This window comes from Columba livia, chromosome 1 (assembly GCF_036013475.1).
Source record: "Columba livia isolate bColLiv1 breed racing homer chromosome 1, bColLiv1.pat.W.v2, whole genome shotgun sequence".
NCBI classification, from domain to species: Eukaryota; Metazoa; Chordata; class Aves; order Columbiformes; family Columbidae; genus Columba; species Columba livia.
Genome location: NC_088602.1, coordinates 174,532,437 through 174,554,029, shown reverse-complemented (window position 1 = coordinate 174,554,029; position 21,593 = coordinate 174,532,437). Strand labels below are relative to the sequence as shown.

General features: G+C 39.9%; 1 protein-coding gene across 1 annotated transcript; it reads right to left on the bottom strand.

Moving 5' to 3' along the window:
* Window positions 1-212: 212 nt before the first annotated feature.
* IL26 (interleukin 26) lies at window positions 213-8,762 on the bottom strand. Its single transcript, XM_021281498.2, has 5 exons — window positions 8,569-8,762; window positions 8,114-8,170; window positions 6,543-6,674; window positions 1,438-1,503; window positions 213-1,352 (listed from the first exon to the last, which is right to left on the bottom strand). Exons 1-5 carry the CDS (start codon window positions 8,737-8,739, stop codon window positions 1,266-1,268), a joined length of 513 nt encoding a protein of 170 aa, XP_021137173.1. The 5' UTR covers window positions 8,740-8,762; the 3' UTR covers window positions 213-1,265.
* Window positions 8,763-21,593: the final 12,831 nt, after the last annotated feature.

Genomic DNA, 21,593 nt, shown 5'->3' with positions numbered 1-21,593 from the left:
GATTAAGATCAACAGCCTACTAGCAGCAGTTGTAGCCCTTCTGTGAGATCAGGAGCAGGGATAGCCAGGCTGCCTTCTACTGCTCTGGCTACCACCTGTGCTGGGACCCCAGAAAGTTTCCGAGTGGTTCCTGAAGGACTGAAAATGAAGGTGTTCTGAACATTGCCTGTCCAAAGAGCACATGTATTTGGACCCTGGAATCAAAAGATCACTTGTCAGAGACCAACCACCACCCCTGGTTGTAGAGGCCACAACACAGAGGAGGAAGCGGCTCAGGTTCTTCAGTGTCATCACACCGATGTATTCAATGCCCCAACGTAGCAGAGCTATGAGATCAGAAATTTTGCACAATCTCACCCCCATGGAAGTGCAAACATGAAGATTTGGAATATTTTCATTATCTACAGAGTTTCTTCTGGTAGTTTTTTTAAAAAGTGAGAAAGCTAGAACTTCATCTTCATTCTGTACTATGTGAAAGATATCTTGGAAACCACTGTCATCGTTTGAGTAACAACTTCCCATAAATCTCTCCCAAATCATTCTACAATCCTAGTCAAAGGCAATCCATTTATTGTATTTTCTGCATTGTGTGATCTCATGTAGAACATGTGACATGTGAAGGTCATGCGTGAGTAACAGACCAAAGTTTTAACATTAATTGGAGTGTGTTTATTAGGTATCAATTATTACCTTAAATTAATAACAATAATAATAATAATAATCATTATATAATTGATGTTCTTGTTTATATGTAGCATGACTTGTGTAGAGCTCTAACAAAACAAAATAAAACAACAACAAAAAAACCAAGTGTAACTTAGGAGAGGGATTTTCAAAAGTTGTCTTAATTGCTTTGATTTTTAATTGCACAGGATGGCACAAGGCTTGGTCAGATCATGCCCATGGTACATGAGACATTATGCCTGATCTGCACAGTAGCAGATTTCAAGTTATGCTCATGGATTGTGTCTGGGGGCTGCCTGTGAGGCAGCTGGCAGACAGACAGGTCTAGAAGTACATTATCATGCTATAACTGCTCCAGTAGCTGCTCTCGTAGTGCAGGACAGGTGTAGCTGCTATGCCAGGCCAGCCGTGAAAGCTCTTGGAAATCCCTTATGCCACTGTGTTACAGCAGCTCTCTTTCAGTGGGACAGAGTTACTGACAGGCCACTTGTATGTCCAGTTCTTGGTTGATTTTTGGGCCGTTGGGATAAGGATCTGTTCTTAGCACAGAAGCAGTGTGTTGTCTGTCGCTTCCTTGTTCTTTATGTGATGGTTTGTATGTAGGCCTGAATCCAGGGAAGGAGAATATCCAGCTCATGGATGGCCTTGTAGATTCCCTCCTCTCCAAGCTGTCAGGAAGATAAAGATGTTGGAAAAGAAACTACCCACAGTACTTGAACGGTGCAGCTGGGAACCAGCTCCTCCTGCTCTTACCTTAAGAAATGTTTTCTTTAACTTTTTGACAGCAGAAGTTAACCTTGTGGATGGCGCACATGGAAGCTAAAGGGAGGAGAAGAAACCAGAAGAGCTTGTTGCAGCAAAGATGATGTAAAAACATAGTGACAAGGAAGAGTCCAACCCACAGTGTGGCACCATAGGACTACTGGTAAAATGTGTGAACTCAGCATTGTTTCAGTATCTACTACAAATGCGTTATTTCACCTGTAGGCTTCCTGAAAGTTGAGCTCACAGCACAAAAAGTTGTGAGTGCCACTATGTCTTCATATTAAACACTGTCTATTTACCTTGGGGGTCTGTACATCAGCTGCAGTTACAACTTTTGTACAGTGCAGCCCAGCTTTAAGAGTTAAGGCTCTTTAACTTTGAACATCAGAAGGTGAGGCTAAAGACCAAAGACCTTTGTAAAGCACAGAGGGCAATTTTTCATATTTCTGCAGACTCTCCAAGTGTGTTTATAAAGTTAATTTATGCTTCCCCTGATTTTCCTGTCTATTCCTCCACTCTCTGGTTAATTACAGGCTCATCCTGCACCCTTTTTGTCAAGCTAAATTTTCAATTAAGATCACCGGGAGTTGTGTCAGTAAGACTCTACCCAACTCCCAGGCATCCTACCCAAATCAGTCAACAATGTCATACTTTTAAGTTCGGGTGTCCCTCTACCCTTACCCCCGCAACCCGGTTCTGTGATATTAGAGACACGGGATCCGTTATAACTGCAAGATTTAAGTTGGAAGCTGGATTTGGGAAGGAAAGAGTGGATCAGTTCATCCTACAGAACCCAAAGGCTGAATCCCGCCTTCAATCCAGCCAGCCGGGGCACGGCTGGCAAGGTGAGCGGGTCGGCGCTCTGGCCCAGGCGGCCGCCAGCAGCGGAGAACCGGAGGAGACGCCGGCGAGCGGCAGGCGGCGGGCGGGGCCGGCAGGGGGCGCCCCGCGCTCGCCCCGCGCCCAGCGCCGCAGCGGGCCGCGACGGGCTGGGTCCTGCCCGCACCCTCCGGCTGGAGGGGGACCAGGGCTGGCCGGCCAAAACCGCTCCGCTGGGTATTGTGGAGCTGCCTGACAGAGCTTTCTGAGCAACACGGCTTGCTGACTCCCCAGCGCTCCGGGCCTTCCCAGGAGAAGAATCGTTCTTTCAGGAAAAAAAATGGAAAAATCTGATGTTTTCCAATCTACGAACATGGACACAAAATCACAGAATCACAGGATGTTAGGGATTGAAAGGGACCTTGAAAGATCATCTAGTCCAGTTCCCACACCGGAGCAGGAACGCCTCGATGAGGTTACACAGGAAGGTGTCCAGGAGGGTTTTGAATGTCTTCAGAGAAAGAGACTCCACAACCTCCCTGGGCAGCCTGTTCCAGTGCTCTGTCATCCTCACCATGAAGAAGTGGAATCTCCTGTGTTCCAGTTTATACCCATTGCCCCTTGTCTTATTATTTGTTGTCACCAAGAAGAGCCTGGCTCCATTCTTGTGACACTCACCTTTTAAACAACACGTTTGAAAAGGAAAAAGTCAGAGGTTCTCAACTCTCTTGAAAAGAGGTGACTGTTGAAACGGATGGTTATCCCTTCTTTCTACCTCACACAGGGGTTTGAAAAATGAGCACAAACATTTTTAAGTTACCTTCTGTGCTTCTTGACATCATCTTGTGAGATGAGAGTGTCAATAAAAGCAACTCTAATTTGTAAACCTTTTAAAATCTTCTAAATAGGGCAGTTTGTTCTGACTTGGGGCTTTTTTTTTTTTTTTAGGGTCAGTTTTTATGATGCAGATCTCCACATAAATCTTTCAGTAGCAGAACTGACGTTAAATGACTGTTCTGACTGGAGTGGTAATACACATTATAAACTCTGTTCTTCCCGCATAAAGAGCAAGTAAACAAATAAGCAAGCAGGTAAGCTTGCTCAGTGCAAGCAGTGCTACAGCCTCTGCTGGAGGTCTACAAGGTCTGCCAATGATGACAGAGCAATGATTAAAAATCCAGCACCTAATATATTGTCTTTCCATGTTCTCCTCAAATACGAGAAAAAACTTCCATAACCTGCCACTGATGTATGAATATAAGTCCATCCTCAGAAGCAACTGTACACTGTCCTCAGCAATGTTGCTGGCTCAATAGAGCACATGAGCAATCAAACAGGTGTTTGCTGAGGCCAGTGGTGCTGCAGGGGGATGCTCTCAGTATCCAAGGGAAGTATCTGTTCTGTTTACTGTGCAGTCATACGCTAAATGAAAGAGCCTGATTTCACTGCAGAAGACGGGCTCAGAGATTTTAGTACCTGTTTTTGAAAAACAGGACTTGGGCTTCTAAATCACTAGAAAACATTAGTGTTTCTTTGTCTGGACAGAATCAAGAACTAGCAGGGTAAGAAACATTATAATATAGCACAAAGTATTTGGAAATGTTTTGGAAACAAATATTGTTAGTATTTTTAAATAGTATGCATGCCTCTAGCTGGCTGAATTAGAGCCTGAGTTGATGAAAGAATATAGGGTGGGTATGTATATAAAAGTATCACTGTTTCCTTCAGTTGTATAAAGAACTTTGTGCTTGAAAGGTAACAAATTCATCACACCATTATGTTGCTATTGTGGAAATCCCTTCTGATAAGCATCTTATAACTCAACAAGATAATAAAAATGAAAAATAAAAATGAAAGAGATTATGTAGATGAATGAATTAGTTTGCTAATTTATTGAGGAATAATATGATGGACAGATCCAAAACTTGATATTAGCAGAGGATCCATTATTTCTATTCTGTTCACAGGTTCTATTATTCTTTTGCATGATTGTGTATTGTTGGTTTTGAATTAATACAAATACTTTAAAAATGTTAGCTTCCTGAAGTGAGATGTCTGCTAGTAAATCATTTCTCAAAGAGCTAATTTTTTTGTACTACCAGAGGAAGTCTTTTCTCTCCTACTAGTATTTTTTAAGATCCAGAAATGTAAATCGTTATGTTTAGACTTGTGTTGGATAAAACACTGGCATTAATTATAAAAAAGAGAGGAGAAGCTTTGAGAAATGAACAGCATTTTGTCTCCATACAGCACAGAAACAAATGTATTACTAAGTTATATAGCAAGCTCCAGTCATTGATGGTATTTCAGAGTAACTGATATCCTGAATTCAGTCACAGTTGACAGTCTGAACTTCCCACTGTGTACTGGCACTTCTATGCCCAAAAGCTAACTGCAAAACACCAGAATGATGACAGGCTGAACTAACACTGTACTGCTAATGGAACAGAACTCCTGAATGGAACTAATCGAACTGAGGACCAGGAAAACCCAAACATAACTAATTAAACTAGTTGGCCAGGAAAAAAAGAAAAACAAACCATCAAACAAACAACAAACAAACAAACAAACCCCTCTAATTATATGCCGAAAATGACACTAATGGTAGGGAATATTCTATTGATCAATTTGGATGTCAATTTAAGTGCTGTCTTGTCTGTGCTCCCCTCCTACTGACTTGCACCTGTAGCTGGACAACTTTAAAAGTCCTTGGTTTTCTTGACAACTGCCAAGATATTAGTGAGTTCTTACATTCCTTTCATAGAAAATCCCAAACACTAAGCTACTGGAAGAAAATATTAACTCTATCTCAGGGAGGAAGCAGCATTGTCTCATTCAAAAAAAAAAAGACCATCCTAGCTGTCAGGGGGGAAAGATTTTAAGTACATGGAAAATCAACTAAATTTCAGTCAAACCAGCACAGGTCTAATTGCTTTTCCAGACAAGAACGAAATCTCTGTAAAGTATATAATAGCATACAATATTTGGAATTTTGACAGACACAGATAACCACAGCAGTGTCTTGACTGCTGTGAATAATGACCGCAAATTGTGACTGTTTAACGTGGTTTTGAATGCAGAATTCTGAAAGCTGGTGGAGCTTTCTCCCACTGAGATTTGAATATTTTTACATTATACAAATATTCCATACATTATACAAATATTCTAGTTGTGTTCTGAGCTATAGCACTGCAAAGAGTTCCCTGAAGCTGCTTGGTTTTGCATTGCAAGTATTTGTGTGCATGTAGAACCAATGTCCTTTTCTTTCACACTACCATACAATTCAAATTAGAAAAAGTTTTAATTCATTAACATTCCATTGACTGCTCATACAGCCCTTACTTTTCAAAATTACTGTAGACATTCACCTGGATATCCAGGGATATATTTCACCCTAAGTCATGCTTTACTTTATGGTTCATTGTGACTTGTGAGAACTGCAGGTTTAGGGGAGAAAAAAACAGCCATAGAACATGAAGTTTTAAGGCACACCCTGTTGTTATTCATCTATCCTTAAAACTAAGAGGAGAAATAACCCACAAGGGACAGTGCTGCTTTAGCACCATAATATGTTAATATGCATACTTGGATGGGCAAAAGTATGCTTTAACTGCTGTCCTGTTGTTATTTACAGGGTGGGATGATGACATGGTGTTGGTAAAATTGATTCTTCCCTAGGACACCTGGATGCCTTGTAGGAACATTTTGCCAGTGGGCAGCGTCACTCCCTGACAAACTGCTCCGACTGTGGACATAGCCAATACGTGGAAACTGCTCCGATGTGTTTCGTTATTGCAGTTCCTGATTACTGATGAGGCACCACCAGCTCTTTCAAAATTTGTTATGGAGGAGCAGAGGTGACATGTGAGTAAAGATTACACACGTCCAGTGGTTGCACTGTTGAAGAATGAAAGTGTAACCAGTGTTACACTGCTGAAACTTGAGGAGCCACATTTCTCCCTGTGATTACCCTGTCTCGTTGCAGCTTTGGTGCTGAAAGAGCAGCACAAGGTGACATCACCAGCAGGGAAGTGGCTTGTCTCCATGGTATCTCCAGCATCTTGCCCACTACCCACAAGCTCATTCTGTAAGGAAATGAGTGGTATTAAACTTCCCTGTTCCCAGAGGGGAAGCCTTTGGGAACTTGGGTCCTTTGTAATGTGGGGCACACCAGGAGTCTGAATACCCTCTCTGTCTGCAGAAAAACTGTGAAGGAGACTTTTCCTAAAATGTCAATTGGACAAAGTTAGTTTGGCTCTCAGAAATATACTTACACAGGCATTCATGTTTGCTTGCAGGACCTGGAAGGCACTTGTAATGTACAACCTGTCACGTGCTGCTCCAAGATGACTGAAAACATTTTTCACATAGAAGGAGAGGAGCTGATGTCGAACACTGCAGTTTGTCTGAAAGCAAAACAGGTAAAGAATTTCCTTGCAAATCAACTTTGGCCAAAATCTTCAGCCTCACAAAAATATGTGTGTTTAGATCAATAAAAACATTTTTGTGAATTTGATTTTCCCATTGGATTGCTTCCTTTCTTTAAAACAGCTCAAAGTACCCCTGTGGTTTCTGAAGGAAAGGCAGGAGGATGCTGTCCTGTCAGCCAAATGAGTATTGGTGAGATCAACCATGAACAGAAGTGACAGCAACAAATCCATTTAACACACGAAGAATAAATGGAAGATAAATTGAGGGGTTGTCAGTCCATCTTGGCCAAGTTTTAGGAGTCATTATGGGTGTCATTGTCCCATTCCTCCACATCAGTGTTCCACACCTTTTGAGATGCTGTAGGGTATCCCACCCACCCCCAACTGCTGCTCCAGAAGCAGCCAATCATCCTGTACTCACTGTGTCATATCTACCTGTCCTGTGGGATCTCTTGGATACCCAAAGTTATTTCAAATGGCTATATGCCTGGTTTTAGGCAATGAAACCAAGTTTCAGGTTCCATTCCAATCAATTCTCACCAGGAGGGTAATACAGCTACAGATTAAGCCACCCAGATGCAGGTTTCCATTTGTAGATCCCACAGACAAACAAGGAGTCTTCACTTCCAAGGTAATCAATGAGATCCAGGGGAGTTCAAAGGACAGTAGATCTCTGCTTAGGGATAAACTGACTCAGCTACCCCAGCTGACTAGATCTCTGCATTAGGAAAGCTAAAATATCTCTCACATTTAGTAGTCACAAACAGACACCCCAGTTTAGTCTCACTCCCATGCTGAATCGCACTGAGGAACTCTCATCTCCCTCTTCCAGTGCACCTGCAGAGGTCAAAGGCCAAAACAGGTCCTTGGGTGTCCTGGCTGCTCTGCAGTACCCCTGGACTACCTTTGGTGACACACACCATCAGCAGGAAGTGTCTCAAGTGCTGGGACAACAGTGGCCCTGGCACTCATGTGAATGGGCTGGTGCCTGGAGAGCATTGCTGCGGAGGGAGACACGCAGCCAAGTGCTGACAGGAGGAGCAAGTGCTACCACGAGCACACTCCTCCCTGAAATGGCAAACACCCTTAACCCAAATCTCCCTGCAGAACACCACTGCAACCACCTAGAAAGAAGTGCGTCCAGACAGGCTTCACAAATCCACCTCGTCCTCCCCATACCATGCTCAAAACCCCCCTCATATCTCAGAGGAAAATCCCGTCTATGGGGCAGAGATAACACTCTTCCTCTAAGTGAAAGACTTCATTAAATGCATGGGTCTCATAAATATAATGTCCTTCCCAATTAAATATAAGTTATATTTGTGTCAGCTGTCATTCCTTTTGATCACACATTCCTATCTCTGCTGACCAAAGGGAAGTCAAAGAAAATGGAAAACCAGTAGTATAAATCTTACCATGAACAGCATTTTTGTTGTCTTTTTAAGCAATCTTGTGTTCTTGATGAGATCCTTCTGTAAAATACAATGTGCTAGTATTAATTAACCTAAGCAGAGGAAGGAAAACAGAGTTTTAAGTCTTTTATGTACAAACCTCAGTAGTAATAATAATAATCATCATCATCATCACCACCATCATCATCTTACTCAGATGTAGGATGAGGACTTAGCAAACCTGTGTTCCAATCCAAGTCTAGCTACAAATTCTTTCCATGGCAAACTCCTTGGCAAACTCATCCCACCTCTCTGTGCATCTTCTTTATTTCCATCTTTACAGGAGGAGTAGCAGCATTACCCTAGTGCTCTCAGGACTGTAGAGATCATTCTGCTTATTGAAGTTTCCAGGTGCTCAGTAATGAAGCTGGTAAAGAAGCATCTATAAATAAACTTTTCAGCTAGTGGGATGAACTTACAGGAATAGATGATTTTAAACTAGTTGCCTTGATATACAGGTTCTCTGTCACTTGGTAGAGGAGTCCTTTTCGGCAAGTATGCTTTCCTGTAGGCGACTTTTTGCCTTCCGCAGCAAAAAGACAAAGCAGAACTAAAAAACGCCCAGAGCTGAAAATAGAATATACTTTCATCTTCACTCCCAAATCTTCGTGCCTTTATAGTCACGGCAGTATATGTGATACAGCAAGACTGGTTAGATGATAGAGGTTAACCTAATTTTGTTAACCCTCAAAGTAGCTTCTGTGCTGAGATGCTCATGTAGATAACCTATTGCTTGTGTGCTGGCTGATCAGTATTGTTGCTGTGCTTTTTTATACATCTTGCTCCACTTTCAACAAATTTGACCACAGTCATCTGTGACGTTTTTCTAAATGATATCTCCATATTTACTGGCAGCAGGGTCAAGGTTTCCAAGAAAGAACTTCCCTCTCATGTGAGAAGTCTTCTTTCATTAAAGTGGTGGTCAAGTAAGGAAAAAGTAGTTGAGTTGGTTAATTTGGTTTCTTAACAAAGTATGCCATATGTGTGATTTTTTAATTTTCTATTTTTTTATTTTCCACAAAACCTTATGGTTGCACTTTTCTGAAAGGTAATGGCCCAGAGAGAAAAAATCTTTGTTAATTTACTCTAAGCCGCATAGCTATCTATAAAGAAGTTGGACTGTACTGCCTTTAAAACTTCACTGTCTGGCCTTTGAGAACTGTTTCATTTCAGGGGTACAGCAGGTAGTAACAAAGGAGATTGCTGCCTACTTTGATTTCTGTAATTAGTCTTTTGCCAGGGAAGGATTTGCCCCTGTAGAAGCAGCAGGCTGTTTAGAGGGCCTCAGGAAGGGCTCTGCTCAAGGACTGGGACATGCCTTGGCTGACAACTTTCCTCATGAGACAGCTAATAGCCACAGGCACTGGGCAATAATGTTCAAGGTCCCAGCATACCCACCATCAATGTGCTAAGAGTAAAACCATGTAGTCAGATGGTGACTCTTCTACAGAGTTGCTCAAACAGACATTGGGCAGTCTACATCTCTGACCTGTTTCTGAGACATCCAAATGCTGAGGGTTTCTCAGGTACTACTCCAGACATGCAAGGAATATCACACCAAGGGTAGACTTGGAAACACTGAAGTTACACCAGCAATGTGAGGCTGTTAAACCAAGGACAGATGTAAGTCAAATGTCAAGACCCTTGGGACTGGCTGAGGTGCGTGCAAGAAGAGGGTGAAAACAGTTTTTGTCCTAGCACAGCGATACTTCAGCCTACAGTGATACCATTTTTGTTGAAAGCAAAAGCAAGCTCTTGAAATGTTAACCCAGGACAGAGATTTTTACTCTTTTAATGTTTCAAGAGCAAAACAGAAAAGCTTAAGCAGATCAGAGAAAATTATTTAAACGACAACTGGTACCACTCAAGGGGGCCTTGAGGTGCTAGAGCCAGCAGAAGAGCTGCATGTCCCTCTATGGCACCACCAGCATATCTGTGCCAGGGGCATGAGCTGGCTTTAGGAGGAAGAATGGTGAGACGAGATGGTTAACAAACTCACTTGGCCTTGATCCCACTGGCCATTTACACAAACACGCATGCAGCCTCTGGGCCAAACTGGACTGGATCAAACTTCAAGGATCCCACCTGTAACAGCCCTGGGAAATGCGTTTTCCCACAGGACCATCCACACATACCAGTAGCTTCACCAGCAGTCCAAGGACAAAGAGAACCAACAAAGGGAAGAGAGCTTAGACTTTTGGAAAGTAGAGATGATGAAGACCTGGGGCCCTATGTGCATTTTAGTGCTCATTAGAACTGTGATCTGTCCTTAAACTCTCTAAATGCTACCAGGCTTGCCAGACGAGGTACACCAAACCTCAGCATAAAAGGTATGTGGACAGCAGATTACCTGCTTACTCCTACTTTGTTCTTGGAAGGGGATCTCAGGCGATAGCAAGAGTAGAGTCAAAATGCAAAACTGCCTTGGGTTCCCCAAGGTGTGGTACTCCTTGTCAACAGTTTTCCTCTGAATGAAATAAATGGGTCGTGTAGCCAGTCTGTAATGGCTTTTCACAAGAAAATCAATAATTTTAAACATCTCTGAAACTTCTGATGTTGCTGGAAAGCCCTTGAGCCCACAGGTTTCGTTTTGTCTGTTCTGTCAGCTCTTATCACCATGCCTTGAGGGTTGGAGAAGTGACACTGTTGTGTTGGGCTCTAGAGATGTCTACACATGGAGCAGCAAACATCTTACCAAATTGGCTAGCTGCCTAACTAAATGGTCTAAAAGGGTGAAGATGGATGCAGATGCATGTTGACCATATTAAAATATATAAATAGATAGATAACAGAAATAGGGTTTGCTTTTTTTTCCTGTCATAAAAATGTTGGTGGGTAACGTATCCAGTCCTGTAAAATCAGTTACACTTCCACCTTTATTGATATGCTAACTTAATTCTTCTTAGACAACAGCCAATATTCTTTAAGTTTCTCATCTGCTCCTTGTTCAGAACAAAAATGGTATTTTTCTTTTGAGGTCTCATGTAGTGCTTTGTACACTGGATTTTAATGCCACTTTGGTACTCAGATGTAATTATAGTATAAATAACACAAAATACCAAAGAACTGGTATTATTCAGTACTTTAAAGTTACACAAAGCAGAGTAAGAAATGAATTCATGGATTCCAGCTCTTCAGTGATGAAGACGGAAAATATCTGCAAAGCTCTGTATGGCCAGTGAAATTCATATATCCAGAGCCAGTCTGAGGACAATAACAAAATACACCATCAAGCATGTTGACTTCTAGACCTAGGCTGGGAACCATGGGAGTTCAAGGAGCCTACCCCAAAGGAAATGGGCTCTCTCCATACAAAAAATTTTAGATGCACAGTGCATACTTAAGGAGCAATACAATACTGATAATACATGTAAAGTTCATGTGTTCCATTAATACAAAATGTGTAAAGTTTGTAATCATGACAATGAAAGAGAAAGAAAATAACTAAGAAAAAACAATAAGAAAAACTAACAGAGTAGCCAACTTGGAGAAGAAAATCTTGCCTGATTTACCCTGGCTAGGGACTAAGTTTCAAAGAAGGTTGCGTGTGCACATGAGTGCATGAGACCACCAGTCTGAAGAAGATAGTTTCTTCTTGTGAACCATTAAATTGTCTTGATCTATATGAGTTCAGTAAATATTATTAATAATAGATTCTTGATCTATGTAGCGTGAACAGATACATCTACCACTGCTGCAAAGTTCCGTTGGTCTATTTAAGGAAATAATCACATCTACTGGTTGTTTTGCAGCTTAATTGACTTTCTGATCTACATCCACAAAAAGCTTTCTCTAGTTTCTGACTTCTGAATCTTCTCACCTTTCACATTTTCTGTTTATTTTATTTCCTGTTAGTATAACTAGAACTTAGTCGTGTACTTCCTATAAATGTTACTCATATTTGCTTAGTTGCTGCTAATGCTGTTTTCTCTTAAGAGAATTCTCTACTATTTCTCTACTATTTTGTTCCCTTATCCTGTTTAATTCACTTTGATCTCTGAAAAATGGTAGATCTACATCAAGAGATGCAGTATTTGTGCTCAGAAACGTGATTTGATGAGTAACAATGAAGTCTAGTGAGATTTTCCAAAAAATGAAGGTAATGATACTACTGTAGGACATAAAAACTTAAGATATCCTAGTGCCTCTGTTGTAAAGAGAAGTTTGTAGCAGAGCAGCTCCTAGCATCCAAAACTCATTCTGCAATTATCTGAGCATAACTGTAATAAACACAGGCACATAGGTAAGCACAAAATACCTACTAGAGTCTAAACACTCTTGTTTGTAACCTTCTGTTATTACAATAGGAAGCTTTGGAGCTGCTATAGGTTTTGTACATTTACTGAACAATTATGAGCGAATTTTTCAGACACAGGAACCTAAATTACCCTTGCAAACTCAACACATAGACACTCAATGTTTCACTGCCTTCAGCTTCAATACTTGTAAAAGGCAGGGGAACAACAGAATAACATGAACAGATGGTACTAGCAGCTCCTGCTTAAATATTGTACATACACTCCTCTTGTTAGGAAAAAACCCTGCATAACTGAAATTGGAACGGTATAAAGAAAGCTAAAAACACTGTGTGCCTAGGACTAGGTGTTAGCCTGTTGCCTTTCTCATCCCTAACTATGAAATCACTACACTTGTTCCCATGACACATTCACACCACATGGTGCCTGTCCAGGTGTTCCTCAACTGCATTTGTTGAGGAGCAACAAAGGTTGAAGTTGGACGTGTCCTTTGGAGGTCATCTTGTCCAACCCTCCTGCTCAAGCGGGGCCACCTAGAGCCAGTTGTCCAGGGTTGTGTCAAGTCAGGTTTTGCATATCTCCAAAGATGAGACTCCACAACTTCTCTGGGCAATTTGTGCCAATGTTCAGTCACCCTTACAGTAAAAACAAAACAAAACAAAAAAATCTTATTGTGTTCAGATGGAATTTAATGCATTTTAATTTGTTCCTATTGCCTCTTGTCCTGTCACTGGGCACCACTGAGAGGAGGTGGCTCTCTTCTTTACCCTCCCCCCTCTGACCTTCCCTTCTCCAAGCTGAATAGTCCCAGCTCTCACTGATTCTCCTCAGATGAAAGATCATCCAGTTCCTTAATTATCTCTGTATTCCTCCACCACCGGGGCCACATAGCCACCACACTCAGAAATTTTTCACTCTATGACTTAGATAAACTTCAAAAAAAATGTAAAGCCTAAAGCAGAAATCAGACTCAAATCTAGATGAAGAAGACAAACCAAACCAAAAAAAAAAAAAAAAAAAAACACCAAACCCAAACCCAATTACATTTCCTCTGGGCATTTGCATCTCTTTGCACTTTATGAGTAACAGCTTTTGAGTAAGCCTCAAATGTCAATTGCCATAAAACATACTGTTAATCTCCTTGGTTCTTCAAGAAATGGCACAGACTGGTTCACGTGGTGGATCTCCCTGTGCCAGACGCCTGGTTCTGTGTTTTGGTTTGGTCACAGATGTCCAAGACAATTGTCTGTCAAGATAAGTTTACTCCAGCCATTTGATCGTAAGGTCTCAGCACATACAGGCTTTTAAGAGACAGATTACAAAGTATATTCAGGATCCAGTTTGAAATCACCAAGTTACTAAAACTAAAATATTCCCTCTGTGCACTGAAAATAGACAAGAGTTCAAGTTTTCAAAGCAGTAGTAATTTTTATGGCCAACTATTAGCTACTTTGTAAGAATGCTCAGCATTCCCTGATTATCTTCAAATGTCTCTGGCTGTGTAATTAAGATCATTAATCACTTCAAGGCTAGACAGGGAGCAGAATTTGACATAACACCTTTACGTCTATAGCCTTAGCTAGTCACATTCTTGTAGTCTGATGAGTAAGCTACTTTTTGAGAAAAGAGATTACGGAAAGAGGAGATACAAAAAAGTATTCAAGCATATTCACATTGTTGCCATCAACCAGTCAAGTGATGCAACTTAATGGCAGTGATTCAGTCCCCAAACTCTGTAGAAAACACTTGTGTGCTACCACTAAACTCACACTAGGAAATCCCTGTACAGCGATATTACTGCAGAGTGTACAGATGTTCTCAGCAATATCAGACAGCCCAGCTCACCCATGCAGGCAGGTGGCTATTCCAAGCTCTTAATTTTCTCTTGTGACATAGATGAGTGTTCAAGAGTCTATGACCTGCATTCTCCTGTAATTTCATCATGGCTTTATAGAAAGGTTGTACTAAAATCATGAAAGGAAAAAAACAATCTGGATGGAAACCTGGGCCTGATTCTGGGGGAGGAGGATGTCCACAGCTGCTAGGCTAGTAGAAGTGGGTCGCTTTGCATGGCACCACTCTTCTACTGAAAAGCTCATCTCTCCTTCTACCTTTGTGCATCATTTTTCAATTTTGTCTCTCCCCCTGAATTTTTTAGTCTTCTTACTTGCTTCTCTTTTCAAATCTAATTTTGGAAGGTTTTTCCACTCTGTTCTCTCAACCCAGGACATCCCTGAGCATCTTGGCAATGCTGACACAGGGTGCCCATCTAGGTCTATGAGTAACATCAACTGGGAGCTGAGCTAGAAGATTGTGAAGCTGCAGAAACTACAGAGTCCACCACGGAAAGAATTCTTGGTGTTGGAAAAGGACTTTATTTAACACATAAATTGAGCAGACCACTCAGAGACAGATGTGTCACTAATGCAAAGTCCTGTGAGAAACAAACTTTGAGATGTAATTTAAAATAGTAATGACATAGAATTTCTGGACAATATTCAGAAACTCCAGGTATGTGTTAGGACATACAGAGGTATAAGTAACCTAGCCATATGCTGGTGAACAATACTAGCATTGAATCTTTCAGCTGGCATGGCCATGTTAATGGCAGGCAGCAAAGCAAACTACATTAGAAAGATGATTAGTTGATCTTTATGGGCAAGAATAGTGTTTCATTAAAAGAAAAATCACAACATCACCACCACCAACAAAACACAAACAACAACAATCACCAAACAAACAAACAAAAAAAACACCTCTGTAGGAAATGATCATTTGCAGTGTATTTCCATAGTTGGACTGATGGCCACAGAGTGTCTGTGACACTGATTCTCCAACAGTAGCATCAGAGAATGAAAATGAGAGAAGCAAGAGTGCTGTGAGCAGCAAGATGATGTTCCAGAGTATTTTTCCATTATGAGCTTAAACCTATCAGTAATAAAGGGGCTTCTCTCAGTTACATTTCCCTCAGCAGTGGCCCTCAAGCCATGAGAAGTCTGTGACCTTCAGTCAGAGATTGCTGCCATGGTGCTATCTCCCCAGCTTTCATTCAGCAGCCCCTTCATGCCTCTGGACTTCTCTGCTTCACACTGTGCATCTACCTTTTTTATGAAGTTGTACTTCCAACGAATCTCATCAATAGGGGCATTTTGTGTGGAAAATTTACTAATTTGATTGTTGGATATCGTTATGTCTGGCACTCTTTTCCTAGAGAAGATAATAGGACCCAAATAACAAATTACTTGTGAGAAGTTCATTTTCCAAAGCATGTGAAATCCTGTGGCATGGGCCACATAAATGAGCACTAGAGAAATACTTGAGGGTGGAGTAAAATCTGCATTTCTTGTTGGCAGTAATTATAAAATAGAGATTGTATTGTAAAGATGCCTAAAAGTTAGAGAAAAAGAAAATACCACAAAATATAAGTAGCACTTGGAGAGAAAGAACAGATGCCACATGTCAAAATATACATGGAGATTTTTCACTTCAGATCAGTTAAATTTCGAGGGGTTTTTCCAATTAAAACAATGGGGTTTGCGTTACAATCTAAAAGACAGTATTGCTTGTTGCAATTAACATAATTGAATCTAATTCAGCAGACGATAGTGCTCAGATCTAAAAGCTAAGTGCTTAGATCTAAAAACTAAGGAGATAATAATGAAGTTCACTTTTCTTACATTATTTGTAATTTATTTTAGAAACTTAGGGAAAAGTAAAATACTGGTTATACCTAACTTTGGATAGCTTGCTTGTCTGAAGTTTCGCTTTTTAGCCTATTTCAGGCTTTACTCTTAGTCTATAATGCAATATGTAAAACCATGAAAAATGCTTTAAATTATGGAAGAGATGTTTTAACAAACACCTTCTTTAAGAGATTCTTAAACAGATCAGAAATATTCCATCTCTTAATATTTATAAATTTAGTAGAGTTTTTAGGGAATCTTTATGTGCAGAATTACAATTAGACACCTGAGCACTGATTTTACAGACTCCCATATATTTGCTTAATTTTGTAACTGTGACAAGTTTAAATCATCTAATATGCATGTAGGAGTGAAGTGAAACTAATTAGAAAGTTGTTGATGGTATCCATATGAAAATGTCTACTTTTCATCTTTTAAAACACAGACCTATAGCTTCCAGTGAAAAACCAATAAAAACTATTTTTTTTTTCATCTGTACTGGGCATTCCAATTTTTGACTTTCCAGAAGTCAAGAAGTAAGAACTGGGAAAAAATCACATGACAGTCTCAATTGTAATCACTATTTTCCCATCTCTAATCAAAAAATTCTGTACTTGTACCGATTTGGGAAGAAGCTTTTATCAGTCTCATTGTGAAATCTAGTAATTTTGACCCAATACCAGACAGCAAATAACCTCTTCAGGTGTTGCAAAATATTTCTTCACATTTCCAGGTTTAGATCAGGTTATTTGAAAGTAAATTTTTCCACATGAGCATTCCTTTACGTGGGAAGGATCATTTTTCTAGCACATTTCCCTTCATTCAGCTTAGTTTTTCCGTAAATATCGGAAGAATTTTTGCCTTGATAGTCAGCCAATCTGTTTGAAAACTTGCAGGTAAGCCCTGAAAAGTATCCTAGGTTTGAAGTGTTTGCCCAAAGCTTTGAATATACTGAAGTTTATTTTTACTAATCTATCACTTCTGAAAATCAAATATTTAATTTCTTCTATACTGCTATAATCACACAGCAGAGAAAAGGAGATAGTTTATCAAATTGAAACCGCTCTCTTATCTCAGTTCTGATAACGAGATAGCGGTATAAACCTAACCCTCCCAGACAAAATTTCATACTGCAGCTCAAAGAAATCGTCTGTTTTACTTTCCAGTAGTGTAGAAAAGATGAGTTGCTCCCTTCTTCCTATTTTCAGAGAAACCTCACACGTTCCTCTCACCTAAAACACATTATTTATTCATTTCCAATGTCACTGGGTTACCAACATAAACTGAAGTTCAAAACTGCAAGTAGTGTAAGAAGTACCAATGGAAAACAGTTAAGAAATGAAAAACAAAATTGAAATTTACATTCTTGCCATTTTACATTCACTGCCAAAAGGTTTCCGAAGTAAAACGGCATAGACAAAGCTTCTTGTTTCTGGTTCTTTCTCTTGCCAGTAGCTTGACCCATAAGCAACGCAACACCCTGAAGTCTGTGCCTGGGATTCATCAGACCTAACCATAGACCACTGGAGTTTGCATGTCTGAGCCTGTGCTCATCAACCAGGGTTAATGGAGGGGACCAGGCTCTCAGAGGACACCTCCCCTCATCTGCCCAACATCTTTGCTGCTGATGGAGCTAAAGAAGGGCTCTGCACAGACCTGTAGACAGCACCTCAGAATTTGCTGGACGGTTTTCTGGCACCAAAGCTAGGGTAGATGACTCATACAAGACTAGTATCAAAATGAGGAAAAATTGTGGTGTTTCACCAATTTGCAGGATCAGAATCTTGGTCGTTGGTTTGTTTGGTGTTCGCTTGTCATGTAACAACTGAATCATTGACAGATTAAAAATGAGAGCAGTAAACCAAGGTTGAGCAGCTCCCTGTTTTGGAGGCTTCTACCTCACATGTCAAGTTAAACCAGACATTTCATGTGCAAATAACTGTCTTGCATTTTCTGAGACACACGTGGGTCTCGTCAAACCAAGATGCTTTTCTGAACTTAATGAAACTTCCGTCATATTCAGGAGCAATGATGACTGTGTTGAAGTTGACAAGTTAATGCCTACAAAATAATCATATTGGCTGCCAAATGCTGTGCTTGCTAAACAAGTATTCTCCATTTTCAAGTTACCAGAGTAAACATGAGCATCAGAGTTAATAATCCTTAAATCTGAAATTATCTACCTAATATCTCAGTTATCCATTTTGTGTGTGTGTGATAAAATACGAAAAAAAAATAAAAAGATCTAATTCGAACTCAACACTGGCAGGAATCACATTATGAAGGATTACTAAAGGAGAAAGATTGGTCAAAAAGAGAGACATATTTGATAAGAAGTATTAACCTAAGACAAAGTCTGGATAGTTTTAGACCAAAAAAAAAAAAAAAAGTTACTGCAGTGACAAGCAGTGTCCAGTCTTTATTTTGGAACCTCTGCTACACAAATCAGTGTCAATACATTGGACTTTTCAGACCAAGCCTTTCATTAGAGCAGTCCAATTCATCACTTAAATCTATTTTGAAATAATTAATCTTATCTTTGTAGTATAATTAACTTGATACACGCGCAAACTACAAGCCTGATCTTATACATGTTGAAGTCAAAATGAGTTTTCTTTCTATCTTCTGTGGAGCAGGACTGTATGCATGATGAGCTAACCCACTGAACAGCCCTTACATGTCAAATCTTAATGCAAAAGACAAATCAGAAAGTCAGTCTTCATTATTTCATAGATTTTAGACTTTGCCACAGATAAATGGCTGCCCCACTCCATTCATAGTTTAATGAACATCATCACCGCTCCTTAAATGTGCTGCAGGAGTCAGAAGTGACACTCTTTTGGGAAACTATAGGACAAAATGAACTTTAAATCAGTGCAGTTTTACAGTTTTTGGAAAACAATATCATTTTGCGTTCAGTCTTTCGAAAGCAGAGCGACAATTTCCATTTAAGAACCTTACCGGTTCATGCAGAAACACACAGACTAGTTTCAGGTCAGGTAGTCAAAGAGAGTTTTCAGTCTATTTTTTGAAAATATTTCAATGCATGTTGCCCTGAGTAAAACAGAAGGTTATTTTAGTTTAGAAGATTTGCCATTTCTCTTTATTCAATCCTAGAGAATAAAAATGGTCTAATCTTGGAAATATTTAATACTCTGCCTTCAACCTTCATACTCTAAAAATGTTTACATTTGGGTCTCATGAGTCAATTTGCTGAAGATAAATGGACAGTTCTTCTCAAAATATTTTTTAAAATTTCTCCTCAGAAGAGGAAAGATGTAGGAATATCTTATTTTCTAAACCATTCATCAGTTAATTCCAGACTAAATTATAGAAATTGATATCTGTGAATTTGGCCATGGATTTGGAATTCAAAGGTTAAATAGAGAGTGATTTCCTAGACTTCAGAAGAGATCTTTTCCTTTACATAGCTGTTTAACACTTTCACTAGTAGTAAAATTCATACGGTTCATTTGATAAGATCTGCAGCTGCATGCTAACCAAGAAAAAGGTGCTACAAATGGATATGGCTTGTATAACCCCAGAAATACCATCAACCTTAGCATAGTTTGTTCTTTGTAATTTCCCTAAATAAAAATTCTTAACAAATTCTTACACGGCATTGAATCCTGGTCTGGATCACCTGGGAGGTTACATCATTGGGCAGTGGACTGCCAAAAATAGTCTGGCTTCCACATTGTAGGTTTTTATTCTTTCCATGGTCATTACCCTCTTCCTGGCAGAATCATTCATAAGCCTGAGACTGTAATGTCTCTGCCAATCCTGCTTCACATTAGCAGGCCAGTTCTGCTCCAGATTACACAAATTTTACAAACATCCATTTGATACTGATGATGGCTGTGACTGAAAAGTTTACCAGGCGCTTGATGTTGTTCAGTACTGTCCATGTCTTCTTCAAAGCAGCTAACTGTTTAGCTGATTGTGCTTTAAAGCACAGACTGACATAATCACACGCTGCTGGTTTACCATCAAGACAGCTTCAGCTCTTTGCATTATCTAGAACATACTTCCAGCAGCAAATTGGAAATATCAACCCTTTATTGTTCTAGGTTGCTAAGGAGTATATATTCAGACATTGAATATGTAAATCTTACAAATGAGTAACACTCCATGCAATGTATTTAAGAGACATTTCTTAAACTGTCACCAATACTTACTCAGCAGGATGTGGAAATTTCTATTCATGCTTTGGGTTCCTCTGTCTTCACAATGTGAAGTTTCAGAGGTAGCTGAAGTGTTTTATAATGATCTATGTAGGAAAAAAGAGTGCCTGTTGTGATCATGTAATGTAAGCGGAGAAAGAGCCAATGAAATGCAAATTTGGCAGTAGGTAGTTCTGTTAATTTTTGCTCGGGAAGCATTCCTCCAGCCTCTACAATAGAGGTGTCGTCAGTGAAGGATGTGGAGCAAGTGCCTTCTCTAGCAATGCTAGGTTGAGAACCTCTGGGAATTACAAACAGTCCGTGACCTGGAGGCAGGGTGAGGAAAGGAAAATAGGGCAACAGAAATTAGAATTGTGTGAACAATGGAGTTTCTCTTTGGTGACCCAGCTGAAAAATTGAACCAAAAAAATTCATTTTGGCTCAGCCCAAAGCACTTGCCCAACTCAAAATGAAACAGTTTGTTTTGCTTTCAAAACTCTTTTCAAACTTTGAAAGAAAATGTACATAAAATTCTATACCAAACCATTTTGAAAATGGAAATATTTTATTTAGAAAATATCAGAACAAAGTATTTCAGCATGATTTTCCTTTTTTTAGATGTAACTACTGACTAAATTGAAACTCACTTTGCCTGACTGAAACGATGTCTTAATTTTATTTTGGTCAGCAATTGTTTGACCCAGAAATTTCCCCTGGTTGCAAGGGAAACCTCCTCCAACCTCTACTTCCTTTATCTGTTCAAAACTGACCATCACCCACCATCCTTCATGCACTCAAAAGTCACATGTGTCCTGTAAGAAAACCTATAAAGGAAATTCTTCAAAATGTGCTGTGTGGCATTTCCAAGGCTCAAGCTCTGAAGTTTCCACGGTAGAGTCCTCCAGCTAGTGGTTTTCAGAGTTAGAAAAGTTAATAAATAATTGAATTGGTTTTTACACTTTTGTGGACAAAGGAGTCTTCTTCTGGATTTAGCCCCAGTATGGAAAGCTTGAGAGATTGATTTGACATTTCTGGGTAAGGCAGTTCAACAACGACAATGTGAAAGTGGACTAAAGGAAGTAGAAGAAGGAAATTATCCATTTGTGAAGAGATTATATCAACAAGGAAGAGCATGTGTGGTTCATGGTCTGGTCTCCATTTATAAGCAAGGAAGAAAAGAAGTGCTTTTAGGGTGAAGTAATATTATTCTGTCCAAAGGCACAATCTTTATAAACCTCTAATGTAGATTAGATAAATGACACCTGCATAATTCCTATTACCCTCCACTGACTATAAAGGGAGCCTCACGTAGCTTAGGATAGGCTGTGTCTGTCAAAGGTCA

Excerpts from the sequence above, each read along its gene's own strand:
- IL26 (XM_021281498.2), bottom strand. The coding sequence starts at position 8,739 with ATGAAAGTATATTCTATTTTCAGCTCTGGGCGTTTTTTAGTTCTGCTT. Across the intron at positions 8,171-8,568 it reads GTTTAAAATCATCTATTCCT|AAGGATCTCATCAAGAACAC; the intron begins GTAAGTTCATCC and ends TGTATTTTACAG. Across the intron at positions 1,353-1,437 it reads TAAAGAAAACATTTCTTAAG|CTTGGAGAGGAGGGAATCTA; the intron begins GTAAGAGCAGGA and ends TCTTCCTGACAG.